The 25,994-nt window shown below is 40.3% G+C and overlaps 1 protein-coding gene across 8 annotated transcripts in view; it reads left to right on the plus strand.

The window, feature by feature from the left end:
* Positions 1–25,994, plus strand: part of NGF (nerve growth factor) — a 72,221-nt gene that overhangs the window by 40,977 nt on the left and 5,250 nt on the right. For 3 of the 8 annotated variants that reach the window (XM_053242563.1, XM_053242565.1, XM_053242562.1), the window contains exon 2: positions 5,416–5,583. The exons of 3 other annotated variants lie outside the window; for them this stretch is intronic. In XM_053242563.1, the coding sequence (XP_053098538.1) occupies positions 5,560–5,583 (24 nt within the window). In that variant the 5' untranslated portion in view covers positions 5,416–5,559. Of the gene's footprint in view, positions 1–623; positions 639–5,415; positions 5,584–8,048; positions 8,064–25,994 lie in introns of those variants that run through there. 2 more of the 8 variants (XM_053242564.1, XM_053242568.1) reach the window with 2 other exon arrangements.

The raw sequence follows: 25,994 nt of genomic DNA on the forward strand, positions 1-25,994 counted from the left end.
TAATAATAATAAAATAATAATAATAATAATAATAATAATGCTCACCGGCTGGCATCTTGACTAACAAAGCACACTCATTAGGAGGGTCTAGGAGGACATGCCAGGAGCCCTTGCATAACTTCCTCCAGTCCTTCTGCCCTGTTGCTCAAGAGAACTAATACTTTTGAGAACTACTCACAAGGTTCAACAACGTTTCCAGTCTTACAGTATGTTTCTGGTGTGCAAGCACCACTCAGAAGTGTTCTGAGTGTTAGCCTTCTTGTGCAGCATTGCGAGTGCAGGGGGACTGGAGCAGTTCTGCCAGGGTTCATAGTGCATCCCTGCAGACTTTCCTAACAGGCACACTTCAGGATGTCTGCCATAATGAATAAAGTGGTAGTCGGATTATTAGCTGATTATATGCCATTGGTTCTCCTTGAAACCATAGTCGCCAAACTATTGAATCTAAATTAGTATTAGATTGCTTTTATATGATTCAGTGGAACTTATCTAAGTAATACAAGCTACAGATTGTAACTAGTAGCCAAATTTCATTAGATTATGCACAGATGGGATGTCAGCTTCCTATTTACCCTTGATAAGCTCCTGGCAGTCCTGCTTTTCCAGTCCAGAGTTTTCTAACCGTGTTGGCCAGAGATGTGAGTATTGTGGAAAAATTTTGAATTTTTTTCTCATTTGCATAATATTTGCATTAACGGTTTCTCAGACAATTTTACTATTCACATTTTCCTGATGCACCTGTCCTTTCTTTTTGTTCTTTGCATTCTGTGCTATATATTACAGAGTACGGAAGTTGCTATACAAGCAACTATGGAAAAAAACAGGTTTACAATCTGGAGGAAGGGGTGTGTGTGTGTGTGTGTGTGTGTTGCAATTCTTTATCACTGCAATGAGCAATTGAAAAATAGTTTTGTATTATGATTAGATGGCTGTGATTATTCATTCTGGCATTAACTGTGATTATTCATTCTTGCATTAATTCATTCTTGCATTAACAGCATGTGAGGCATTTCCTGTATAATATGCAGATGTGGTGATATAACTCTAAATGACAAATCACATGCTTTGCATCAAAATATCAAGGCTTTGATGCAAGTGCATCTACAAGCAAACTGATATGACTATACCAGGACAAGCCAAAACAATTGTTCGGTTATAGATGGTCTTATGATATGGCTTCAATCATTCTAAATGCCTGCAGCAAATTGAGCGAATCATGCCTTCTGAAAACTGTGTATGCTTTACCCTCCCCCCGCCTTTTTTTTTTTTTTTTTTTGCTGGAGGTGAATTAGTAGTTTAATTTCTCCTGCACATCAGAAAGTGTTAGGCATGAAGAATTGAGCAATACTATTTGAAGCTCATTCCTTTTATTTAAGTCAGCATTCTCACTTGCTCCAAGATTATAAATGATCCTGCTTTTGCTGTGGTGTTATTGAGAGGCCTGTGTATACATTCTTGCTATCAAGTAAACAGAACAGGTAAACTTTTACTTCATCATGTTATCTGATCAGAAGGGGATTCATAATATAATTTTCCCAGCAACAAAGGAGAATAGCACTGGCTGGCATCCTGAGTAATGAAATGCACGTGGAGCAAAGGAAGCATGTGTGCAGCAGCTGCATTTCAGACTAAATAAAGCAAGGCAGGCACTTGTGTACCGGGGGAGGGGGCAGTTTTCACCTATTTCGTCTCCCCTCTTAAGTGTTCTATGCCATCCAAAAAAATGTCCCTGAAGGTCACACAGTTTTCAGGGACAATTTTTTAGCTGGGACAGAGTGCTGCAAAGGAAAGGGAGGATAGGGAAAATTCACCCTCCCTTTTAGCCTGGAGTCAGCAGCTGCACACATGCTTCCTTAGTCAGGATGCCTGTGTGTGTGTGTGTGTGTGTGTGTGTGTGTGTGTGTGTGTGTGTGTTTGAGAAAGTGGAGCTACTACGAATTCTCTGAACCTTCTATCTGTGGCGATAAACTTGTCAAAGTAAGCTTATCTGAGATTACGTGATGCTGGGCTGAAAAGCCTGCCTTAGATTAACTTGTGTGGGGACTGAGTTACTCTGGTCAGTGATTTATGGTGGAAAGGAGGTGGGAGAAGCTTGTACCTTTTTGATTCATCAAAGTTGGCCACGGTAAACTTCTGGATCATCTTTTGTCAGGGTGGAACTGAAGAGGGGTGTTGTGTTTCAGTGGCACTGATTTTTCAGTGTCTCAAACATTGGTGCTGAGTTACTGTGTTCCATCCCATAGCCTGTTGGCATGTGCTGCAATGGTCCCCCAAGCTGCCTAATATCTACTTAAAACCACTGGATGAAGTAATCCAGAGATTTTGGTTGCAATGTTGCTAGTGTTTTAATGATAGCCAGCTCTGTCTCTCTTTTCCATCTTATTTGGGAGAGGTGGTTGGAGATCAGCTGATCTCCAACCAATGCCTGAGATCATGCTTGATGATCTAGAGTAGACCATGCTTGAGATAAGCTGATTAGATATAAACAAACTGAAGATGGATGTGTTTTTGGGTGGGACTTCTGTTAATCAAGGATAGGTGTGCAATTGTTTGGGTAGGGCGGCACTCCCTCTTTGTGCTTTCCAGATTACCTGCTCAGCAGTGGCAAAATGTTTCAGTGCAGGCAAATCACATTCAAAATGTAAATAGCAAAGCTACCAGCAGGGGGAGCAGTCTCGCAAAAACTAACAACTGGAAAATACAGCAACCTTTTTACGCCAGACATACAACGTTGTAGCAATAAATCACAGCGATTAAATCCGAAACAAGGCATTGGAAATGTCAGCGTAGGGACTGCGGCGTCACAACGCAGGAAGTGCAGAAGCACATTTTGGAGATACATCATGACCCCATTGCAGGGTCTAATCTGAAAAGCACCTGTGAGAAGCCCTTCAAGTAAAAAAGAAAGTGGTGTTCAAGCAGTATTGGATCTCACTGTTCTTGGAGATTTTTGTTCTTGAAGTCTATTTCATGCTGGTTGGAGATTAAGAATACCATTCCCTAGAACATTGTTGTTTCAGCATAAGTTAATGGGTAGTCTTCCCCTGAGTGGGTGAAATTATTCTGAGGGTTGATATGCATATTTTTGATGCAACTGACATATGTCAGTGTGGAACATGTGCTGACATGTTTCAGTGTGGAACATTTGCTTGCTGACTGCCTAACAGGAATGAAACTCTGTGTCTAATAGATGCAGTTAATGATGCCAGGTCTTGCTGTATCTCCTATGGAGCATTTCCCTTAGTGGGAAGAGATCCAGGCTTCACTCTAGATCAGAAAGATCTACATTTCTTATTTCTGGTCAGAAACCAGCTTTGACACTGAAGCACACGAGTCTTGCCTTAAAAATAATCATCTGACCAGCCTGAAGACTCAGTTCACAGAGACATATTTTATCAGGTGAAACAGGACATTTCCCATAATCTCTGGTTGCTGCTTGTGACATGACTTAAAAGATTTAGAATAGCATCTTGGTGTGTCTGCAACCTTCCCTCCTTGCTTGTATGGTGTATTGGGGAGAGGACAAAACTAAGCACCTGGAAAAGGCAGCTTCTTTTCCCATGCCAAAGGCATGAATCTTGCCTTGCATGCTTCATGGCCTGCTCAATCCCCCTATCTAAGGTATGCATAGGCAAGAGACCAGACTAAGCTGAAATAATACGTTACTATGATGTCACATACCTAATGGTGCAGTGGGAAAGTAACTTGCCTAGGGAGCAAGAGGTTGCTGGTTTGAATCCCCACTGGTATGTTTCCCAGACTACGAGAAAAACCTATATCAGGCAGCAGTGATATAGGAAGGTGCTGAAAGGCATCATCTCACACTGCATGGGAGATGGCAATGGTAAACCCCTCCTGTATTCTACCAAGGAAAACCACATGGCTCTGTGGTCGCCAGGAGTCGACACCGACTAGACGGCACTTTAATTTACTAAGGTGTCCTATGCACTTTTGGAATTCCTTCATACCTTCTTCGCAATCTTAAGCTTTTTCCTTTGCTCATCCTTTGCCCCATCCATGAATGTTTCTATAGGTCATGAAGGGCAGGGGCAAGAAATACTTCTGGTTACTACAGGTATAAAGCTTGATGTTGGGGCAAGCTAGCTAGAATTTGTTTTATTCCTGGCAGAAGAGACCGTATTTATGTTCAGCAATTCCATTTCGGTAGAAGCATCTTGTTTCAATGCAGTTATTGCTCAGCTTGCTAGTATTTTGGACACACATCTTTATATGGAAGCAACTTTTTCTTTTGGTGAAAGTCTTTATATGTGATCTCTCCTCTTGAATTAAAACTGAAACTTTCCCCTGAAAATAATGTCCAGTCAAATCTTTTACTGTATCTTGAAAAGCCAGAGCACAGACTGGATAGCCCTCACTAGGAGCCAGAACTAAAAAGGTCCCCACTGTTAGGGATGGAGAGAATATGTGCACAGAATGATGGGTGGAAGTGTCAGCCATAGAGGAGAATCTAGTCCCAGAAATCCCTGATGCACTTTATTTACTATTCTCATCAGCCACATTTTCTGGGCCTCATTTAATGTATTCTGTGGGCAAGAATATGACCTGTTCTGTGAGGTCTGCAACAGCTGCTTTCCTTCCAGCATTGGCAAACAGAAAATGAGAACACCCACTCACGCCTGCTTCCCAGTTTCACGCCCAGGAACTGAGGAGGTCACACCAAGACATGGATTCAGTGCTAACCTCTCTACCCTCCCTCCCATCCTCTTTGGGAGCCATGAACCAGGCAGCAGTGGGTGGCCTGTGTGGGTCTTGACACCTTCACATGGATTCCAGTGTAACATGAAAGGTATTTCTGGCTTGATTGGAGTCCCTCTTGGTTTCTGATTAGCTCACACAGCTGGAAGCCTTTCTGAATGGACTAGTTGTTCTGCAGAAACAAAGGAGTTCTCATAGACTATGTTACACCTCACAACAGAGTAGTCATTAGTAATATAGCACCACCTTTTTACATGCCCCTCCCTCTATTATCCCATGGATGGTAGAAGGAAGATTTTTGTCTGTGGAAAGGGTTGTGCCTTTGTTGTTTGGATGTTCTGTAGAAAAAGTAGGAAGTTGCTATGGAGGAGCTTGATTCCATAATATCCAAGCATAGACTGAAGGAAGAAGCCATGGCAATTGGTTCGGAGTCGATAGTGATGGAAATTATAATGTGCTTGAATAGCACCCAGACGTTGCTTTTCTCTGAGCAAATCCTCTACAAATATGGCGTGTTTGCTTACAGTAGCTGTATGATTTTGAAATTGTGGCAGACTTAAACATGATTTTGTGTCTGCAGAGAAATTTAGCATTTGATGTGTTTCTGCGGGGAACCATTTCCGATGTGGAAATCAGCAGTCCCCCAAAATAAACAAATCTACCATATCTTCAAGTACTCACACTTTCCTTTCTAAACAGGACAAGGCCAACCTAAACTTCAATGCCAAATTTTTCAAGGGAGGGAAACGTTTTGGAGCTTTGAATGGATAAACACCTGCCAATGGCTGAAGCACATAAGCAGAACAGAAGAAATGCTAGCAGAAACTTTCAAGCTCAAATGTAATGGATCTTCATGGGGCAACTCAGGTATTTCTAAAACAAACAAACACAATGCTCTATGTCTTGACTTTTCGGTTTGAAGACCCCAGGTTTTTTATTGCAGAGCTGATGCAGCAATTGACTACAAACTTCAAATAGTTCTGATCAAGTTATATTAATTTAATTTCAAACATTAGTGAAAGTAAACAAATATTCATATGAATTGCAACTTAGACAAAATAGAGATTGACATCCAGACTAAGGCTGCACTAGTCCAAAGATCATGTGCCAGCTACTACCGCCCAAATTAGATATGCTGCTGCTCAGGCACAGAGAAATGTTTAAATTTTACATTTGTTTTAGATGTTTTGATATTGGTCAAAGACCGTAATAAAGACTGAATGACTGTGCTAGCTAAGGGAGGTTACTAAGGGAGGTTACATTACTTATCCTAGCTAAGTGAGGTTACATTCAAGACTAGTGTTGCACCGGTGCAACAGGATGCACTGGTGCAATTTGTGGCATGCCTCCTATTGTGAAACTTCTTCATTAGTCCATATAGATTGCAGGGAATTATACAGAGCTATCCTCTGTCTTGTTTCACAAGTGCAACACTAGTTGTGCATCTGCTCAGTGACATGACCTTATTGCAGGTGTGCACCTTTGTTCATTGCACTAGTGCAGCACTAGTCTGGATGTTAGCCTGCACTTACAAGATTTAGCAAATGTAGCAGACCCCATATATTTTGAACATTTTTTTAGCCTCTGAACTGTAGAGTCTCTTTGGGGTTTTATCTCCATAATACATCACCTCTGCACACAAATGCAGGTTTCATATTTCCCAGTAGTGATGTAAGACTGACTACTTGTAATCAGTGGCTTCATTTGACTAAAAGTGCCAGGGGGAAAGAAGTCTGCTTGAGACTACTCCCCACCCCACTACCTCCTTAACTTATATTCAGCCTCTTCTCCAAAAGAGATCAAATAAAATATCTGGCTTCAGGTTGCATAACAGAGTAAAGTCGGGGTCTGCTTAAGTAATGCTTCGCCAATTGTAGTACATATATTCAGATAAAATAACCCCACTGATCACAAAAATAGGTAAATGTTTTAATAATGTGCCTAAGACAAAGCTCAAAATGATGAGGAGCATTCATTGCAGAAACGGAAAATTCTATTGAGATTTGAATCTTTTTGGACTGTTTGCTGCACACATTGAGCTAAATGTAAAGCAACATGTAACTCAAGCTTTCATTAGACTTTCCCTGCTACCTTTTCCCAACATAGCAAGTGTATTTTCAGAGTTGTAACATGAGTCAACAAAGAGAGAATTCATGTGGTAGAAACAGCAAACCCCCAAGGTCTCATATGGATAACAGGCCTCTCTCATTTAGAAACAGGAAAGAATCTCCTTGAAGTAACCAAAGAAAAGAGGGGGTGAATCTAATATGAAGAAGAGATGGTCATGAGACTACACTCTGGGCTTTTATTCCTGGTTTAGCACATATATAGTACATAATGGGATGGTTTGGGAGGAGTTGAGTTTGTTCCTGTTTATAAACTATTACTTTGCAATAAAACTTAGTTGAAGTGCAGATGTATATTTTTCCCATTGACAAATTTATTTGAAAGACTTCAACATTTTGAGAAAGTTGCATACACAACACTGGTCCCCTCTTCCTCTTTTTTGTTTTTGTTTTATTCAGTAGAAGCATTTCTGGAGGATGTTCTGTTAGATTCTTGAAACCTTTTTCACAGAAAACTCTTCATATTCTTTGAAATACAATTCAGATCACCTTCAGATGCATCCATTTGACCATAATTTTATGGTTCTTTGTATCTTCAAGATTTTTATTATGCGTTTTTTGAGATTTTACTTGTGGAATACTCTAGCCTGCCCTTGAAAACAATGCCAAGCTCAGTCAGACAAGTTCATTTCAACCATAAGTTGCTTTTAATTTTATTTCATGTTCTAGGGATGTTTTGAGTCTAGTTTGTGGTCTAATCAAATCATATTATTTTTAAAATTATATCCCTTTCATTGGCTCAATTTTCGAGACTCCTCCTCTTTTAATCTTCAAGTGGCCAAATGAAGCCAACCTCACAAGAAGCTAATAGGTTCTTTCACATGACCATATGGGGGTGGGCTGGAAGAAATGATAGCTCATTCACATGACCAGAACCTCCATTTGGGTTTGCAAATACAGAATGCATGATCAAAGCAGCCGTGGCATCTGTTCCTCAAATTGGGAGCTTTAAGCCCCGCCCAACCATGGAATGTCCTCTGGCCCCTCTCTCTTCCCAGCATGCTTTGTGCTGCCAGCAAAAAGGAAAAGCCTCTTTACATCAGCAACTGCCCTCTGATTGGCCGCCAAGGTTCACGAGGTGAAATCAACCCTGCTAAGAAGCTGCATAGACTGGATCATAGAATGTGCTTTGCAAAGTGGCATTTCTATGGCTGGGGCCCCTGTAGCCACAGCTCTCTATTGTTGCAATGACTTCTTCACCCCTATAGCTATGTAGAAGAGGTGACTGGATCCATTTAACCAGAAGAACAAGGTGGGAATGCTCTTTTCCTTCTACCTTGGTTTAGAGCAGGGCTGCTCAACTTCAACCCTCCGGTAGAAGTTAACCTACAACTCCCTTAATCCCTGGCTATTGGACACTGGGGCTGGGAATTATGGGAGTTGTAGTCCAAAAACAGCTGGGGAGGCCTAAGTTGAGCAGGCCTGGCTTAGAGAATCGGGGTTACCCTAGTTTGAGGAACCTAAATTGGAGGGATTCCCATAGGTTCACACAAGCATGGATACCTGAATATACTGCATTTTGCCGGTCTTGTGAATGGGCTTAATTTCTAACAAGCAGGATTTTGCTCTTGAAGAAGAAGAAAACGTATGTCCCATCCTTTTAATTTCAGCCTAAAATATTCAAATAATGTATTAGACATGAGGTGTGTAAATATTTGGATAAAAAGTGAATGTAGATATTAGATTTTTAGGCCACTTTTCTACTATAAGGAGCATAAAGAATGGGTGAACATGATAAGTACCATGATAATTATGTTCTTGTGATGAAAGGGTTCAGTGGTAGAGCAGAAGCTTTGCATTCAGAAGATCCTTGGTGTCTCTTTGTGGAGCTGACAAGGACCCCTATATGAAGGCTGGAAAGCTAGTCACTGAGTTTGATACTGAGCTAGACCAACCAATGGTATGATACTGTATGGGAGAGCTTCACATAGGAGTGATGTCTGGATGTTCTGTGTGTTTTAATGAATTTTATTATTAGATTCCATGTCTTGAAGGATATCTGCTTGCCCGCCAATTCGGAAAATGGCTTATTTAATTTCATTTCAAAAATATTTCTATTTATTTATTTATTTATTTATTTATTTATTTCTCTTCTATACCACCCAAACTTTCATCTCTGTGCAGTTAGAGTTCTTTTAGACTTCTTTTCAGGTTGTATTATGTGAAGAATGACTGTCACACTTATCACTGTAATTTTGAAATATAGAAAAATACATTTTAAAAATGGGGATTGGTGTGTGGGGTGTGTGTGTGTGTGTTAATAATAGCTAGGTGACCACATAAAACAGCCTCAGGAACCATGTTGAGCCCAGAGACAGGAAGTTACCTAGCTGTAGGCTAAGGCGTGGCAATTTTTATAATCTTATGATTATATAACTGGTATAAACTCATAGAAGAAGCATGGATTCTCCCACAAATCTTCAACTCCACCCTGGTGATTCATAGAACATACATTATAACTCTTACCTTTCTTAGTTGAGTGGCTTTTCTCCCCTCTGTAATTGGTCAGTGACTTCTGTGACCCCACTACATAGCCTAAGTCTTTCTCAAGAGCAATATCAAGAGGACCATTTCTAACAGGAATTGCTAGCTACTACGTGGTAGCAAATTCCTCTGCCTTTAAGTGATCCGTGTTTCCTACCATGGTCTAACAGACCAAATTCCAGCATGACACAATGATAAGGAGAAGGACACAGTGGAATTCCAGAACATTCACGGGGGTGGGTGGGGCAGCAGGATATTGGCTGCCATAGAAAAATATTCCCAGAAGGGGCTGCTATTTTTTTTTAATGGAACCACCATTTTCTCAGAAATGACTGTCACTGGAGTGGCCACCAAAATAACCTCTATTGTTGCTACTGCCTACAGGTGAAAAAGGCAGAAAATCTCTAATGCCTCCGACTTGAACTTATTTACTTATTTAGTAGCTACGTTTATATCCCACTCCTCCACCAAGGAGCCCAGAACAGTGTACATGTTTATATTTATCCTCACAATAACCCTGTGAGATAGGTTAGGCTGAGAGAGAAGTTACTGATCCAGAATCACCCAGTGAGTTTCATGGCTGAACTGGGATTTGAACCCTGGTTTCCCTGGTCCTAGTCCTACAGTCTAACCACCCTTGATAGAGCCCTTGATAAAGGCATTTGAGCTTTTTCTCCTTTTTCACCTGGGTTGGTGCCTTCCTCCCCCCACCCCACCTTTTGGAGGGGGGTATGGTGTTACTTGTCTACTGCCTCAGCAAAGTCTTTAAAAAAAAGATGGCTTATGACCTCTGCAATCCTCAAGGCCATACTTTCAGGTTGCACAAAATGCTTCAAGGGGAAAGGGAAATTGGCAAAAAAAAGTCCCCCGCTCCATGCAAATATGCGAGCTGCTTAAGTGGGAACTTTCCCCCTGCATTCACGTTTTCTTTGCTTGCACACACTGAGCTTTAAATAGGATGTTGGCCGTATTTATATAAAATATGATCTAATTGGCAATGTTTGGCATGGAGAATGCTGCTCTGTCATTTAAAGTTTGAATAGATGACCAGAGCCAGAAGAATCCCAGGTGGTAGGTTATCCAGGCACTTAAAAATGAGCTTTAATTGGAAATAGTATGTTCACATTTACACAGGAATTGTGAATAACAATTTAATCCTGGTGACTGAAAATTCTTAGGACAGCCTGCAAGCCCTTTCCCTGATCTGATATTCAAGTAGGGTTTGTGCTAGCTAATCCAGTTCTGCTTGTTGTTGATCCATAGCTCCTTTGGGTGACTTGGTATGATAGTGTGCTTATTCCATGTGCTTATTCCATTTATATTCATAGCTCAGTCATCACATTTTGAAGACCCTGACTTTCAGATTAACCGATATGGCTCCTTGCCTAGTTGACTAAAGCATGTACCTTGCTAGGATTTTGTCTACACTGAGGGTAAGATGTCCAATAAACATCCCAGTTCATCTACATGCTGTGCTTCTAAAGCAGCTAGGCTGTGGCAAATCAACAGCACAGTGTGATTTGTTTTAAGATACTTGAGGAGGAGATATTCACACAGAGCATACCACAGCACTTCCACAAGCCCTCACAGAGGAGACCCTCAGGAATCATACTTTCCAAGTAGTTTCTCACTAACCAAGGCTACCCATGTCTCGCTCACGATATGCTGGGATAAAATGCTCTAAGCCATTCAAAACATTCTAACCACAAGTGTGAGTGGACTCTGTGGCTTGTTTTCATACCTTTCAGTTCCTTAGTTCATGAGCTAGTGACAATATTTATGAAACTCTGCGAAGCATGCACGCTGTCTGGAATTTGCAATGGAAGAGTTGTTTCTCTCTTGTTCGCTTTGTGATTTCGTTTGCTGCTGTGTGTTTGGCTGGCCAATGCTATCCGGCTCCATGCCTAGCAACCTAGGTCTACTCCATCCCTCCATCGTTGCAGGTGTTTAGCCCTTCTCACCTGGAAAATCCTACACAAGCTCTCTGTCCTTTTTCTGAAGGAAGCATTTCCCACAGATCTGGAGTGTGGCCATTAACTCTTTCCCCTTCACCATTTTAATAGGCCCCTTAGCATATTGGGGTTGAACAGTTCTAATTTTAGAACTGCTCTGTGGAGTTTATTTTTGTCTTGGGTATCTAATTTAGATTACATTATCTCTTTTGTCAGAGTAACTCAGCAGGGGCTGCGTCACCCTGTTAGCACTTAGGATTGTCAGAGCAGCCGCTTCTGGCTCCCTGGCAAACTGTTAACAGAATGGCAGTGTCCTGAGGGTGATGGGTTGCCTTGCCACAGGCAGTTGCTGGTTGTTAGGAATGGCATACCTTTCTGCTTAGGGAAGGGGGAGGCAAGCTGATTCAGATACACTAATTAGGGGAATTAGAAGCCAGTGTGTGTTTCTCTCATGCACAGTTTCACAGGATTAGACTTCCAGGATGAACACTCTCCTTTTACTGCTAACTCTCACTTTTGGAGAGGCATTCAGTTTGTCTTTAACAGTTCCTGCTTCCTTTGCAAGGGCGTTTCCCTCTGTGCCATCATTTCCTTACCAAATAAGCTTGGCTCTCAATGCCATCAAAGTGACAGCGGTGCCAGCAGAGTGATTTTCAGAGTAATTCTCAGGAACTGCCAATCATTTTCAGAACATTATCTGCCAATCAGGCCACCTACTGTTGTTGATGTATTCTTGGCTTACAGTTAAAAATGAATAGGTGGACAGCTTCATATCTTAATTATCCACACCCAGTCTTCTGTAAAGCAGAAAAATGAACCCGCCCTTGTTACTCCATAATATTGTTCTTTATAATACATTATTATAGAAACACTTTATTGGCAGCACACGAGCATAACAGTAACATGCTGCATAGCTAAGCATAAATCCAGCAGGCACTTCAAAATATATGGCTATTTACATTTATGTGCCAATTGCCTTTTCCGTTGGCCTTAGAAGGAAGGTAAGAGTTCCTTCTTTTCTAATTCAGGCTGTTAGGCCCGTGAGATCTGCAGGAGTTAAATCTTTACCCATGTGATAAAGTTTATAAGCAGGCTGCCAACTAAGTCACTTGGACCTTTGAATTGATATTTTAACCTTGTAATTTATATAAGCAGCTAATACGCTTTGATTTTTGTTGTAGATGTTTGAACCACCTCGTTACTGTATGCAGGAGATCTGTGTAATAACACTGAGCCAAATCTTTTCCAGGTTCAGTTTCTATCTCAAAAGTAGTTGTCTCACTAATTTAGGCTTATAAATAAGCCTACAAAAGCAATTAACCTGCAGGAATTTTTGTTAGCTTGCTTTACAGACCTGTAATTAGTGACACATTGATAACCTGGAAGACAAGAAGAACACACATTTTCACTTTATAAATATTTTTTTGCATGATCTATTGGAGGCTATTATAAACTCTGTATGAGATGTTTGAATTCTAAGCCACTGTGTTTAGATAAGTGGCTTTTATTTTTTAACTTTTTAATAATAAGGACACAACACTATATAGAAGAAACATGTGGTGCTGAGTGAGAAGGAGGCCTTGAAAATATTATGAAAATTTATTTGGATCAAAAGGAGTCTGGAGGTGCTATGCCCTCATGAGAACAATGCAAGGAAAGTAACTGAGGAAGACTATGAGTCGAAATGTGTCTGACTCTGTGAAGATCTATAAGGACTCAAACTCACTTGGAATTACAAGACTACATGATCTAGTCATCAGATGTCTGAGGACTTTTATGATATTTGAACTAATTCCCTAACCAACATATGTATGAGGACTTTAAATGTATTATGACTTTTTAAAACAATCCTTATTAGGTTTTTATCAATTTTATGCAGCATTATTAACTTTATTATTAAAATATCCATTTATATTCTTATCTTTCCTAGTTATATATTATTAGTTTAGGACCATGTTACAATTTTCCTGATCTTTTGTATTGCTTTGGAAAACCTTGATTGAGAACTGATGTAGTTAAGTGCAATGGCAAAGAGATTGAGCAATGATTCAGAACTCGAAGTTTGAATCCCACCTCTACCATGAATTCCTTAAGTCCCACTATTAACCTATAAGTGTAGGTAGCGGCCAACATCGTGGCTAAGACTGCGTGTATACTATGTGAGATGCACCCATTCTGTGGAAGGCTTCTACTAACTCAACTACGGTGATTTGTGAGGAATGGAATTTTGCTGATCTCCCCTTCCCCCACAGCTGCCCTGTGCCATCTGAAAATATGTCCCTGAGGGTGCGTAGGGCACTTCCAGGGAAAGGGGAGATCAACGAAGTTCCCTGCACATGCGCTGGTGTAATGGCAGTCAATCTTCCACAGCACAGGCACTTCTTCCTGCAGGGTGTATGCAGCCTCAGTCAAGACGATGTCAGCCAGTCTGTTAAAAATGTTTATTTTGAAAGTGTTGTTACTTGTCTTGGAAGTCTTTGACTGAGGGGAAGAGTAGAAATATTTTAACAAATGATGTGTAACATGCCAGCAACCTGCATACCCTAATGCTGACTGTGTCATCTTGAAAAAGGTTTAGCAGAGCCCGGAAAATGTACAGAGAATGTCATTCTAATGCTTTTCAGAATATGAAATAGAACAGTATTGTTAAAAAGGTTTTATGGATTAGAACTCCTCTTGAGGTTAAAGTGAAGATTACTGAAAGGAGACTAGAACAGGTATAGTATTAGAGATTTGCACAAACTCAAAATGAAATGGAAAAACAAGGCAACTGCTGTTAACTCTTTTTTTAAATGCACAGTAAAGGGATCTGATTGTGATAAAAGGCTACGTGTTTGTCTTGATCAATTAGAAAGGGTGTGACTTCTTTTTTCACATAATGCATTGTTGTCCAGTAGAACACATTGCTGTGGATGTGTTCAAGGCAAATGCATCAAATTCTTTTTATAAAAATTATTTGAAATGGGCCAAAGGCCAGGATGACGGGAAGTAACCCTTCCCTCTAAAGGATAGCTTTGATACATGTGCTTTCAATTGTGGCTGTCTCCAGCTCACCAGTAAGGAAAAGATACTGGCCTAGATAAGCCATTGATCTGGGCTAGTGTAGCACAATTTCTGGGTTTTTAGGAACACAGGAACTTGTCAATTTCTGGAAAAGATAAAGAGTGTGTGCTTGTGTAAGACTCTGTACATAGGAGTCAGCATCCCCTAACCATGTATTAGGCCAAGCCCTTATCAATCCTTAGGATAACAGTGTAAATGATGTGACTTTTGACTCTTTCATCACCCATGCCACATTTTGTACATAAATATTTTCAGCATATATTTAATTGTCCAGTTGGTTAAATAACTATTATCCTCTGGTTTGTGACAGTAATGTTGGCTCCATAATCTGACTTGGTGCACTGTACCTGCTGATGTTATCTCTAATGTCTGTTTACCTTGGAAGTGCTTGTGTTCTCATCACTCATCTCAAATGAGCATTAATTGTAGAGCACTATTGTGTAATTTACCCTTAGGGAAGAGCACTTACCACTTCATAAACCCAGAATGTGTGCAATGTGTTTGAAAAAATCAATAAAATATCACTTAGCTCCTTGCTTGCTTTTTTATTTTGTATTGTATGCCATACAAGGTGGCAACCTTTTATGCCATGACTGTAATTCTTCAGGGTCAGTTTTTTTCACTGGTTTGCTTAAAAAGTAGAAGCATATCTTAAAAAAAAAAAAAACAGCTGTGGAGGCCTGATCCTCAGTGGGACTGTGGCACATGTGGAAAAGGCAGAGGCGTATCTAGGGAAAATAGCGCCTAGGGCAAGCACTGAAATTGCGCCCCCTGTCCAAACATCTGACACCCATCTTTCAGATAACTTTACTATAATATCAGCTGAAAAATATAAGTCAAGCTCATTAATCTTTTAAAATTTCAAAAACTATTTAGCAGTGGACATAGCCAGACCAAAAAATGCTAGAAAACTACAAATTTCAGTATGCTGGGGCTCAAGAAATACCCAAATACTATGTGGAGGTGTGCTTGGAAAACAAAATGGAAGTGCCTGTCTAATTCTCTACTATGCATCTACTAGCATCACTATTACATAAGTTTTAAAAATAAATGGAGAATTTGACTTTTCCCAGATACTCTGAAAATAATTAAAGGATATGCAGAGTAAACTGTGTCACTGCTTGGAATTTATTCTAGTATTTCAGAAAGACAGTTAAAATGAGAAGAGAGCAAGAAACTCCCAGTGGGCCTTAATACTAAGGATTTCACAGTGATTCAAAGACAAACTCACCATTAATAACCATATTTTTAATACACCACATTTAACTCACTTATCATAAGCAAAGTAAGAGCAAATGAATACAATCCTAGCTCATAAGCTTCAGCTCAGTATTCACAAGCCCTGATTCTCTGTACATAGTGCCAAACTGAATATGTGTACAGTGACTTATATTTTATATATATATATATATATATATATATATATATATATATATATATATATATATATATATATTAACCTGTAGCCCCTTTGGGGCACTTCCTATAGGCTGGGGGGGGTCTGCAAAGGTTACCCCTCCCACTGTTGGCCTCTAGGGCCTCGCAGAGACCATTTGATCATGTGCAGTGGCCATTTTTTAAAATAATTGTTGTTGTTTTTTAATGGCCACTGAAAACAAAATGGCCACCACGCATGCTCAAATGGCCTCTGCGAGGCCTGGCATGTCCTAGGGCCTCACAGAGGCCATTTGAGCATGTGCAGTGGCCATTTTGTTTTTGGTGGCCTTTTTTAAAAAAAAATAATTTTAGGAATTTGCACCCCCCCTTCAAGTGGCGCCCAGGGCACATGCCCTGCCTGCCCCACCCTAGATACACCCCTGGGAAAAGGGCTCTACCTTCATGCTGTTTCACTGCCACAAATTGCACCTGAAGTTGCTATTGGCAGCAAATAGTTGCTTCAGAAGAAGTAAGTGCTTTAGAAGGACAATTTTCAATGGAAAAGCATCACAAGGGGGAAAGCGTTAAATGCCCTCTTCCCACATGATGTGGTCCAAGTTACAATCAGGCTTCCTGCAGCTGTTTTTTTAAAAATAAATAAATGGAGAGGTATGTCTGCTTTTAATCATACCTCTAAAGCAAGCAGTTAGGAATGTATCTATTTTAACCTCTGTAAGGTGCTCAGAAATGTGTTTTAGAGATGCTAAAGGAGTACTCAATATGCTGACATGATTTCAATAGGCTGTAAATTAACAGGAGATGCAGAGTGATGTACTATGTAGAAAAAAGATGTAGAAAACTTCTTTTTACTTTTGACTAGGCCACTGAACTGCATCTCTTGTAAATGTAAAGGAATGTATCTTACATATTGAAGATACATTTTTGCAGTCTAAATTTCAGATATAGTTTAGAAATGAACTATATTTGTTCTTTTGAACAAATTTGCCCTTGAGCTTCTTTCATGTTTACAAGAGAAATATTCTTATTAGCTATAAGGGTGCAATTTGTGTGATGATTCCTTAGCATGACTTGAATCCGAGAGAGAGAGAGAGAGAGAGAGAGAGAGAGAGAGAGAGAGGTGTGTGTGTGTGTGTGTGTGTGTGTGTGTGTGTGTGTGTGTGTGTGTGTGTGTTAGAAGCTGTGATGAACCATTGCATGGAAGGGAAGCTTCCTCATAACTCCATGCAATGTTACTTTCTTTTATCATCACATTTCATACTAAATGTTATAATCTCTAATCTTCACACCAGCTGCAATAATGAGGTGGTTGTTCCCATTTAATAGATGAAAAATTGGTGCATAGGGTAAATTACTTGTCCAAGACTTTACTGTGAGCTGGATTCAAACTCTAGTCTTCTAAGTCTAAAGAGTCAATGAGATGCTTCTTATATTGAGGAATATATGCATTGTTCTAGTATGTCAAGTCCTCACAATCTAGACATGGAATATGCTTTATCCTGCTGTACTGTGCATTCTACATAATTTATTCCCTGCAGTCCACAAGGGCTAGGAGGAAGGAGTCTGGATTAAAAATGTTTGTATTTCTGGAGGGCACTTCAGAGTACGCCCCAATTTAGTTAGCAGCAGCAATAATTAACACATGTTCAAAGTATTTAACATACATTACGCACATTATCTAATATAGGAATTAGTAATTCCTATAACAATCCTGGAAAGCAGGTCAGTATTAACCCTGTTCAGACATTATGTTGTACATGTGTTCAGGTGTCTGTAGGCACATACATGTTTGTGTACAAATGACAGTACATGCATTCATTTTAAAAGTGAACTTAGGTAGGTTCACATATCCCTGAAAGGCCAGATACAGATAGGAAATGTACTGTTATACACTTCATGTGAATAAATGAATGCATGTTCCATGCATGCACTGTACACAGATGTATGTGCACTGAACATAATGTGTGAAAAGGGCTATTATTATTTTCATATTGTGCATAGGGGAACTAAGGCTGGGGGGGTAGTGGTTTGGTGAAGGCCACAGCAAGGAGGCAGGATTGGAACTAGGAATTTCCTGATTTACATCTTATCCTCTTAGCTGTTGAATAATCAGCCCATTGATTAATCAGCCCAATGAGTTGGTACAGATGATATGTACAAACTTGACCCACCTACACACAATGAGGGACGTGAGCTGGTGTGCCATCTTGCAACCTCATGATCATGTCTGGGGGTGATTTATTTCAACCTGCCTCCTCACATTTGATATAAATACCACTTTAATGTGGTATTTAAATCACATGTCAGGCAGTTTTGATGCACTGCCCTCCGTCACAGCTCATGAAGAACTGTCCAAGTTCATGAGACTGTGGGATGATATATTCTGATTCAGAAGGATGTCCCTCATTGGACATGAGTGGGGCTGATACAGATGTATTGTACAAACTTCCCCATTGACTCACGAAGAAGACAATATTCCAAAATAGTCTGCATTGATAAATGAGGGTCACTTGAAGGAGGCTAATATACATAATGATGATAAGTGCAAGTTAAACCATTCCTTTACCAAACAAGTTTATTGAAATGATCAGATGTGTGTATTAACGGTGGGCCTTAATGTTCAATAAGACAGGACAGAAATAATCCAGTCTGAGGAAGCTAGGGATGCGCAGACGGGCTCAAAATCGAGCCGGTTCACACTGAGCCTGCCCTTGAGCTGAACTGGAGGTGGGCTCAGTCCAGTGGCAAGACCAGTCCCCTGCTCACATGCCGGCTTGAGGGCCATACTTGTAAAGGGAAGTCCGACAAGGATTTCCCTTTACAAGTAACGGGCGGTGGGCAGTGGGGTGGGGGGAAGAGAGGAAAACTCCATCTTGGAAAAAAGCACTGGTGGGTGGGGGCAGCTGCGGGGAAGGCAGCAGGAGCTCCTTCCACCTCCCCGTCTGCCTCCCAAATGACGGCACACATGTGTGTAGAGAGGCCCAAAACAGGCCGCAGACCAGCCCATGCTGTCATTTGGGAGGCATATGGGGAGGTGGAAGGAGCCCCCACTGCCCTCCCCATGGCCGCTGCCCCATCCTGCCACGCAGCAGTGCTTTTTTTCAAGGTTAAAAAATTGAACTTTCACTCTTCCCCCACCCGCTGGCAGCCCTTTACTTGTAAGGCCTTGATGGATTCCCCTTTTGCAAGTATGACTGTCAAGCTCTCAAGCCGGCTCGACAGCCAGGCCGGTCCAGGCTCAGGCTCAGGCTCATTCGGTCCAGTTTCGAGCCGAACCAATCCAGCCGGTTCTGTGCACATCTCTAGAGGGAGCCTCCTTTCTTTACATCACATTTCTTTCTCCTGGGAAGTGTTGCCTCAGAGTTGAATTGTGAGTGTAAATGATATTTGTGGTAAAGGGAAAGGTTTTGTAAAATCTTCCAGAAGTGTGAAGTATGTGGAGGGGGATTCTTCAGTACAAGTGCTTTGCACCACAAGAAGTTAGATAGAAATATATTAATGACAAACATCATGGTTCATTTGCTGAAAGTTCCTGAGGAGTGAGTGCCAAAGTGAACTGTTGAATACTGAAGTTTTTTAAAATTTGAAAAGACTTGAGTTCCTGGAGATGCAAGCTGCTGAAATCTGCAAATTTATAACTCAAGAACATAAGCAGCATGGATGGATTTAAAAACAACCACCATGGCACATTGCTACATAAAAGAAAGATGAAAAAGAAAGAGTTTCTTTCAACTGAGGAAACCGTATCAATGCACCTGCTGTCATAAGCAATGGATCAAATATGGCTATCACTGTTAATTAGGAGCAGGAGAGAATTGCTAGTGCATTATACAGTACAGGAAAGAGGGGGTGCAGATGCCCTGGGAAGATTCTTTCTCCTTTGTCTCTAATAAAAACTCACCAGCTCATTTATATAGTCCTACTGGAGACTATGTCCTCAATTATGTGAAGGTTTCAGGAGTGTCCTTGTATAAACTCAACACCTTGGTTTTTGTTTTGCACTGAAAGCCACAAAGCCCAACTGTATGGCTTTAATCACTGATTGCTCAACTCAAGTTTTAATATATTTTCCTGGTCTTTCATGTCTCATATTATGAGGTATGACAGAGCAATGAAATCACCTTCTTTACAGAGCTGTAGAATGAGAGGAGTAAGACCTCAAAGGGGAAAATGGAGCATCACAGCACACAAGGAAAATGTGGGTAGTGCTAACACATTCCAACCAGACATGGTGAGAATTATGAGCTGTTAATAGTTGAAACGCATTTTAGCTCTGTCAAGTTATTAATGGGAATATTTTAGGACTCTTGTTTGCATAGGAATTAGCAGTTTATCAGCATTAATACCACCTAATCAGCTTTGCAGAATGCCAATTGGACAGCAGCTTGAACACATACATGTGGATCCAAATACATGTCTCCCTAAATGCACAAGATGTTTTCACTTAGAAGCAAGAATGGATTCTTTCATATGAAAGACCATTATAGTTGTGTTGAATCTGAAAACACACTTTCTGCATATTTATGTGTTTTTGGTGCCTGTTCAGGGGTTACTTTTTCTCCAATTGGCTTTAGTGCCTTTAAAAAAAAAATTTAGCAGGGTTTCTTTCATATTATGTGGTCCTAGCCATTCAGGGATAGTTATGTAATCATTGAAATTTGGGCATGTGGAGACATCAGTGGCAACAACTGAAATGTGCACCCATACACAGGGAAGAAGTTTCCCCATTGCAGAGAGTTTCCTGAGCTCTGGGTGATTTTTGACGATCTCAGCTTCCCCTGGAAATGCCTTGATGTTCCTGAGCATTGTGTGATCCTTCCTTTTGGGTGACACAGGTCAGGTGGAAGGAGATATGGGCAAAAATCAACAGCCCTTCCCCCCACCCCATTGTGCAGTAGATGGTGCAGGGCTCAAGAAGCTCTCTGCAGCTGTGATGCTTCTTCCGGGCACATAGGCACACACTTACTTAGGATATCAGCTACAGAGTGCAAATAAAACTTCATTACCCTTATGTTGAAGCCCTCATCCTGCCCTGTTCATGCTAAAATGCATGTTCAAATGTGGATCTGGCTGAGAACAATATACAGGTGGACCTCACTATATGCCACCATCTGCTGTTTTGGTTGGGCGATGATGCATGACCTCAGCATGCCCATTAAAAAAACCTGGCCCACAAGTTTAATTCTGCATTTCCATGGGTCAGAGGAATTTTGTGAAACGGAGCCATTTTGTGGCTCATTTACTTGAAAACCCACACAAAAAATTGAGGGGAAATGCTTTTTAAAAGACCTTTTCTGACTTCTGGGGCACATTGCTGGAGGCCCGACTAGTATGGTAGGGCACTTTATTTTGCCCTTTTAAACAATTTCCCCCGGTTTGGGGGGCAATTTTTGGGCCAGTGACTTAGTATTCTGAGTTTCCATATTTGTAATTGCAGAGAATGGACTCCCTGAGACTACTGAGCTTCTCCTGTTGTGCAAATAGACATATCTGCATTCACATAGCAGTGTGCATCTAGGTGCAAATCTGGACTGATCATCTGTTTTGACACACTGTACTGTAGCAGTTTCACTGCCTCACTTATAGCACATCAAAACAGGGAGCATCCCAACTGCTGATGCACTTGGTGATGTTTTCTTTCTCCCTGCTGTGAACACTGTTGTCACTGTTGAGTCCCACTATTGCTAAAATGGGCATCCTTTTCAAATGATATGAAAATGTTTGCAAAGCTCAGCCCCCTGGTTCAGCTCAGCTCTGCCATTCAGTTCTTCATTAAACTAACTTGCACATCTGAGGTATGAATCTCCTGCCAACAGAAATCTGAAAGAGACTTGAGGGAATCAAAACAGGCTTTCCTGTTAAAATTAATAGCAAACAAGTAGCTGTGTACATAATGCATACAGCTACCATGTATTTTCTGTGTGCAAAGATAATACATACAGTAACAGCTGAACATGAATACATTGATAGGACATTTCCCCTACTCCAGCACTAATTTTTTAGGAATTATATATTTTCCAGACCATCAAGAGGCAAATGTAGTTTTGCGAATTAGAAATAAAGATTTATTTATTTTATTAGATTAGATTTTTATACCACCTCACCCAAATGTCTCTAGGCATAAATATAAAAACAGATTAAAATAAGAAATAACTCATTAAAACAAAATTAAAACCAGTTAGAAATCATAGAGAGGTATCTGATGACTAACTCTTAGGAAGAGACAAAAATTTGGATTGTATTACTGCCTCATTGTTAAAAATATAAGACCAAAAATTTAGACATTTCAGTGCAGTTGAATTGGATGTTTTTTGCACCTGAATCTTGACTGGTATGGGTTGGGGTGTGTGTGTCACTATTTATTAAGAAGTTGAGCTGATTTTTCTTTCCCAAAAGTAGGTGACTAAGCTCTAGGCATTGGATATAATTGAAACAAGACAGTCAGTGCAGAGAGAGAGAGAGACTGCAATTTCTGCTGGGAATTGTTTGAATTCGTGTTCCTTTGAGTCTTAAATATCTAAATTGTATGGAGTTAGTGGTGAGGGAGAGAGCGCCTGGTTTCCTTCATTCTATAGGTGTGGGAAAAAAGAAATCTGCTCTTAATCTCAAGGATTCTCTTACGCAAATAAACTAATTCTCTTGAGGCAGATGGGTTCTATGGAGCTCTTGTTAACCCCAGAGCCAATTCCCTGGGTGGAGAGTTGTCCTTTGTTCATGATGTCATGGTCAAATGGAACCAGAAATACGAAACACTAGAAGATTGTGAGCTTTTTTGTTTTTGAAATGTAATTATATGTATATCAAGGAAATTTAGGATAGCAGGTTTTCATCTCCCCCTGACCTTTGCTACTGAGTTAATGAAAGGCTAGATGGAGCCACTTTAAAACATAAAGCTTCAAAATATCCTTGATAACCAGTCTTTATTAGATCCATCCATTAGAGTCAATGTTGCTGACATTTTGTCAGATATCAAGATACATATACACATATTTATAATTTATTTCAAACATACATATCTGGCCTTTTCTGGCTTGATGCAGTTTTTTTCAAATGAAACTATAAAACATTACCAATAATAGTAAAACATTTCAAATAACAATCTCCTAAACTGTAATCACTGGCTGACACCCTAACTAACAATGAAGGTATGCAGCCAAAAGATGCATGTTCACCGCAACTTCTCAGGTGCTCATGCAAAGGGGTGGATTATTTTTGCCAATCTCCCCTTCCTGTAGAAGAGCTCTGTTCAATGCATAGTTATGTCCCTGAGGGCTGCACAACCCTCTGGCACATAATTGCATGTTGCACGGCCAACCTAATCCAAAAGTCCTGCAGTTGCTAAGTGGGAGTACTTAATCTGCACAGCACTCCTGGGGATAGGGGAGATCAGTGAAAATTCTCACACATCCCATTCCCGTGCATGAGAGCACCCATGCTTCAGAAGTGGAAGTGGAACCACTATCGATGTGCATCTTTTGGCTGCATGCCTACAGTGTTCGAATACACACTTAACAGCTGCAGGACTTTTGGATTGGATGGCTTTGCACCCTATCCCCAAATCCACAAGAAAAGTACATTTTTGTTCCTCTTTGAGGAGGTTATTAAATAACCTTGATGGTAAAAGCCCTGCTTCTTGCCACCATTACCCTAAATACAATTGTAAGGAACAGGGCCTGTCCCTAAGAGATTATTTCATGATGAAAGCTCATCCTTAATGTCTATCAGAATTGTACAGCAGGAGTTAAACTGGTCATCATATTGAAGAAAACACTTTCACTCGTGATAGATTCAAACTATAAATATATGATAAACTTTGCTTTGATTGCAGTTGTGGCAGTCAGTTATTCATAAAAGTTATTCACAGTTCTTTGGAAATAATAACATTGCTAATTTTGAAGTGGGGGGAAAATGGGATTATGAGTAGTGAGCAGTATTCCCTCTAACATGGATTCCCATATGTTGTTGACCAGCTCCCATAATCGCCAAGCAAAAACCATTGTAGCTGAGGATTCTGGGAATTTTGGTCATCAACCTATGGGAATCCCTATTAGAGGGAACACTGGTAGTGAGAATGTTAAATCCTATTTAAGGACAACCAAAGTCACTTTCATTCATGTAAATATGAAAGAAGTATCATCCCAGCTAATTTTGTTGCAAAAGTTAACAGCATCTGAGTGTATGCCTTAGAGCAGGGGTCCTCAAGCTTGAGTCCCCAGATGTTGTTGGAATATAACTCCAATCATACCATTGTGGCTTGGGATAATGGGAGCTGTAGTCCACAATATCTGGGGACCCAAGTTTGAGAACCCCTGCTTTAGAGTAAATTGTGAGTGAAATACATTACCTCTGGTATAACAACTTCCATTCATTCAAACGGTTTCCATTACATCTGTCTAATTGTTATATGTTATGCAGATGTGAGGGTAGCAGATGCACAGGGTAGTAGTTTTTAAAATATGTTCTGGAGAACTCGGGGGTTGCTCAGACGCTTAGTGAGGGTTCCTCAGCCAGTATATCATAATGATTGATAAGGTTAACTGAAAGACAGTTGTGGCCTATTGATCTTCCATTGCAACATTCCGCTGCAGGGGTGTGCTTGAGATAACACTCTTAATTCAAGTTGGCCGACATTATCCTAAACAGCAACTTTATAGATGCACAGATAAATCAATAGATTTATGATTGTTTTTAAAGAAAAATAAATAATACAAGGATTTGACATAAGTGTTAACCACTGGCATTCATATCGGAGAAGACACATACATGGGCTATTTGTGTAATACACTATCACATAATTGAATAGTATTCCATACTGGTGGTGGTTGTTTTTTAATTTGAATGTTCTTCAAATGACAGCTTTTCCATCCATTTTGGGGCACCCTTATCTGAAATCCATGGTGGATGAGCAAAGAGAATAAGCCTTTGGAGAAAAAAGGGGAAAGTATAACTGCTTGCCATTAAACTAAATGGATTTCAACTAGCTCAAATAGTAGGGGGGAAAGAACTTATATCTCAACTGACAATTTGTGAAGAGAGTTTTCATTTCAGTGTATGATGTTAATCCCCGAGAAGTGGACAGACAATGCAAACACTGACAGATGCTGTCCTTTGCATCATTTGCTTGACACTGCTTCATTTACTTTATTTAGCCTTGACGATGAATCCGGAAAATATAGAGGAAAAGAACATTCAAAAAACTGCTGAAATTGGAACTTTTTCTAGTGGTTAAAACAACCCGCCAGTTGAAATAGAGCCTGTGTTTTCTTAGTGTGGCAGACTTGGAAAGACTGTTGAATTGTTTTTGGCATAAACCTGTAATGGTAGCTGTGTTATTAACATTGCTTAAAGTGGTGGACATTATGGCAGAAAATTTTACTTGAATAGACCTGCAAAAAATGTAATCCTGTATGTTCCATGGCATGAAGGTGGGTTGGGTTTTATGCTAAGGAAGTTCCTAGGCACCATTGGAGAAGTGACTGAGGACCATTGGTGACACAAGTTAATTGCAACTATATTAAGTTGGTTTCAATGGGACTTAGGAATCTTTACATCTTAATACAGCCCTTTAGCGTGTAAGGAAAGGGAACTACCTTTATTCTGAAATAATGCCAGTAACAACAGACCAAACCACAGAACATAGCTAGTAACTATGCTAAAGCCACCTAATGGCGCAGCAGGGAATTAACTTGCCTAAGGAGCAAGAGGTTGCTGTTTTGAATCCCTATCAGGCAGCAGCGATATAGGGAGATACTGAAAGGCATCACCTCATACTGCATGGGAGATGGCAATGGTAAACCCTTCCTATATTCTACCAAAAAAAACCTCATGGCTTGTGGTCGCCAGGAGTCTGGCTTGATGGCACAACTGGCCTGACGGCACAACTTTACCTTTACTTTAACTACGCTAAAGTGTTGGCCATATCAACACATCCTAGTGTTCGCACAGAGGGTAGATTAAATAATCAATTCCCTCTATAGATTTTTTTCCAGCTGGTCTTCTATTAGTGTAGGATATTATATGTGATATTTGATAAATTTCAGGAACAAGGATAATGAGCATACTGCTTACACGAGTGTTCTTCATTGTAAGGCCAAAGGACAATGACAGCCCCCATTAACCCTAAGTGTATCCCTCTGACTAATTGTTTATTGGGCCTGTGTGGAATATTTTAAATATTTTGCTGACCTTCCTTTTCCATCAAAGCTCAAAATATAATACCATCTCTATTTATAACAGCATGAAAACAATGTAAGGAATT

The sequence above is a fragment of the Hemicordylus capensis genome, chromosome 4, assembly GCF_027244095.1.
Source record: "Hemicordylus capensis ecotype Gifberg chromosome 4, rHemCap1.1.pri, whole genome shotgun sequence".
Lineage (NCBI taxonomy): Eukaryota > Metazoa > Chordata > Lepidosauria > Squamata > Cordylidae > Hemicordylus > Hemicordylus capensis.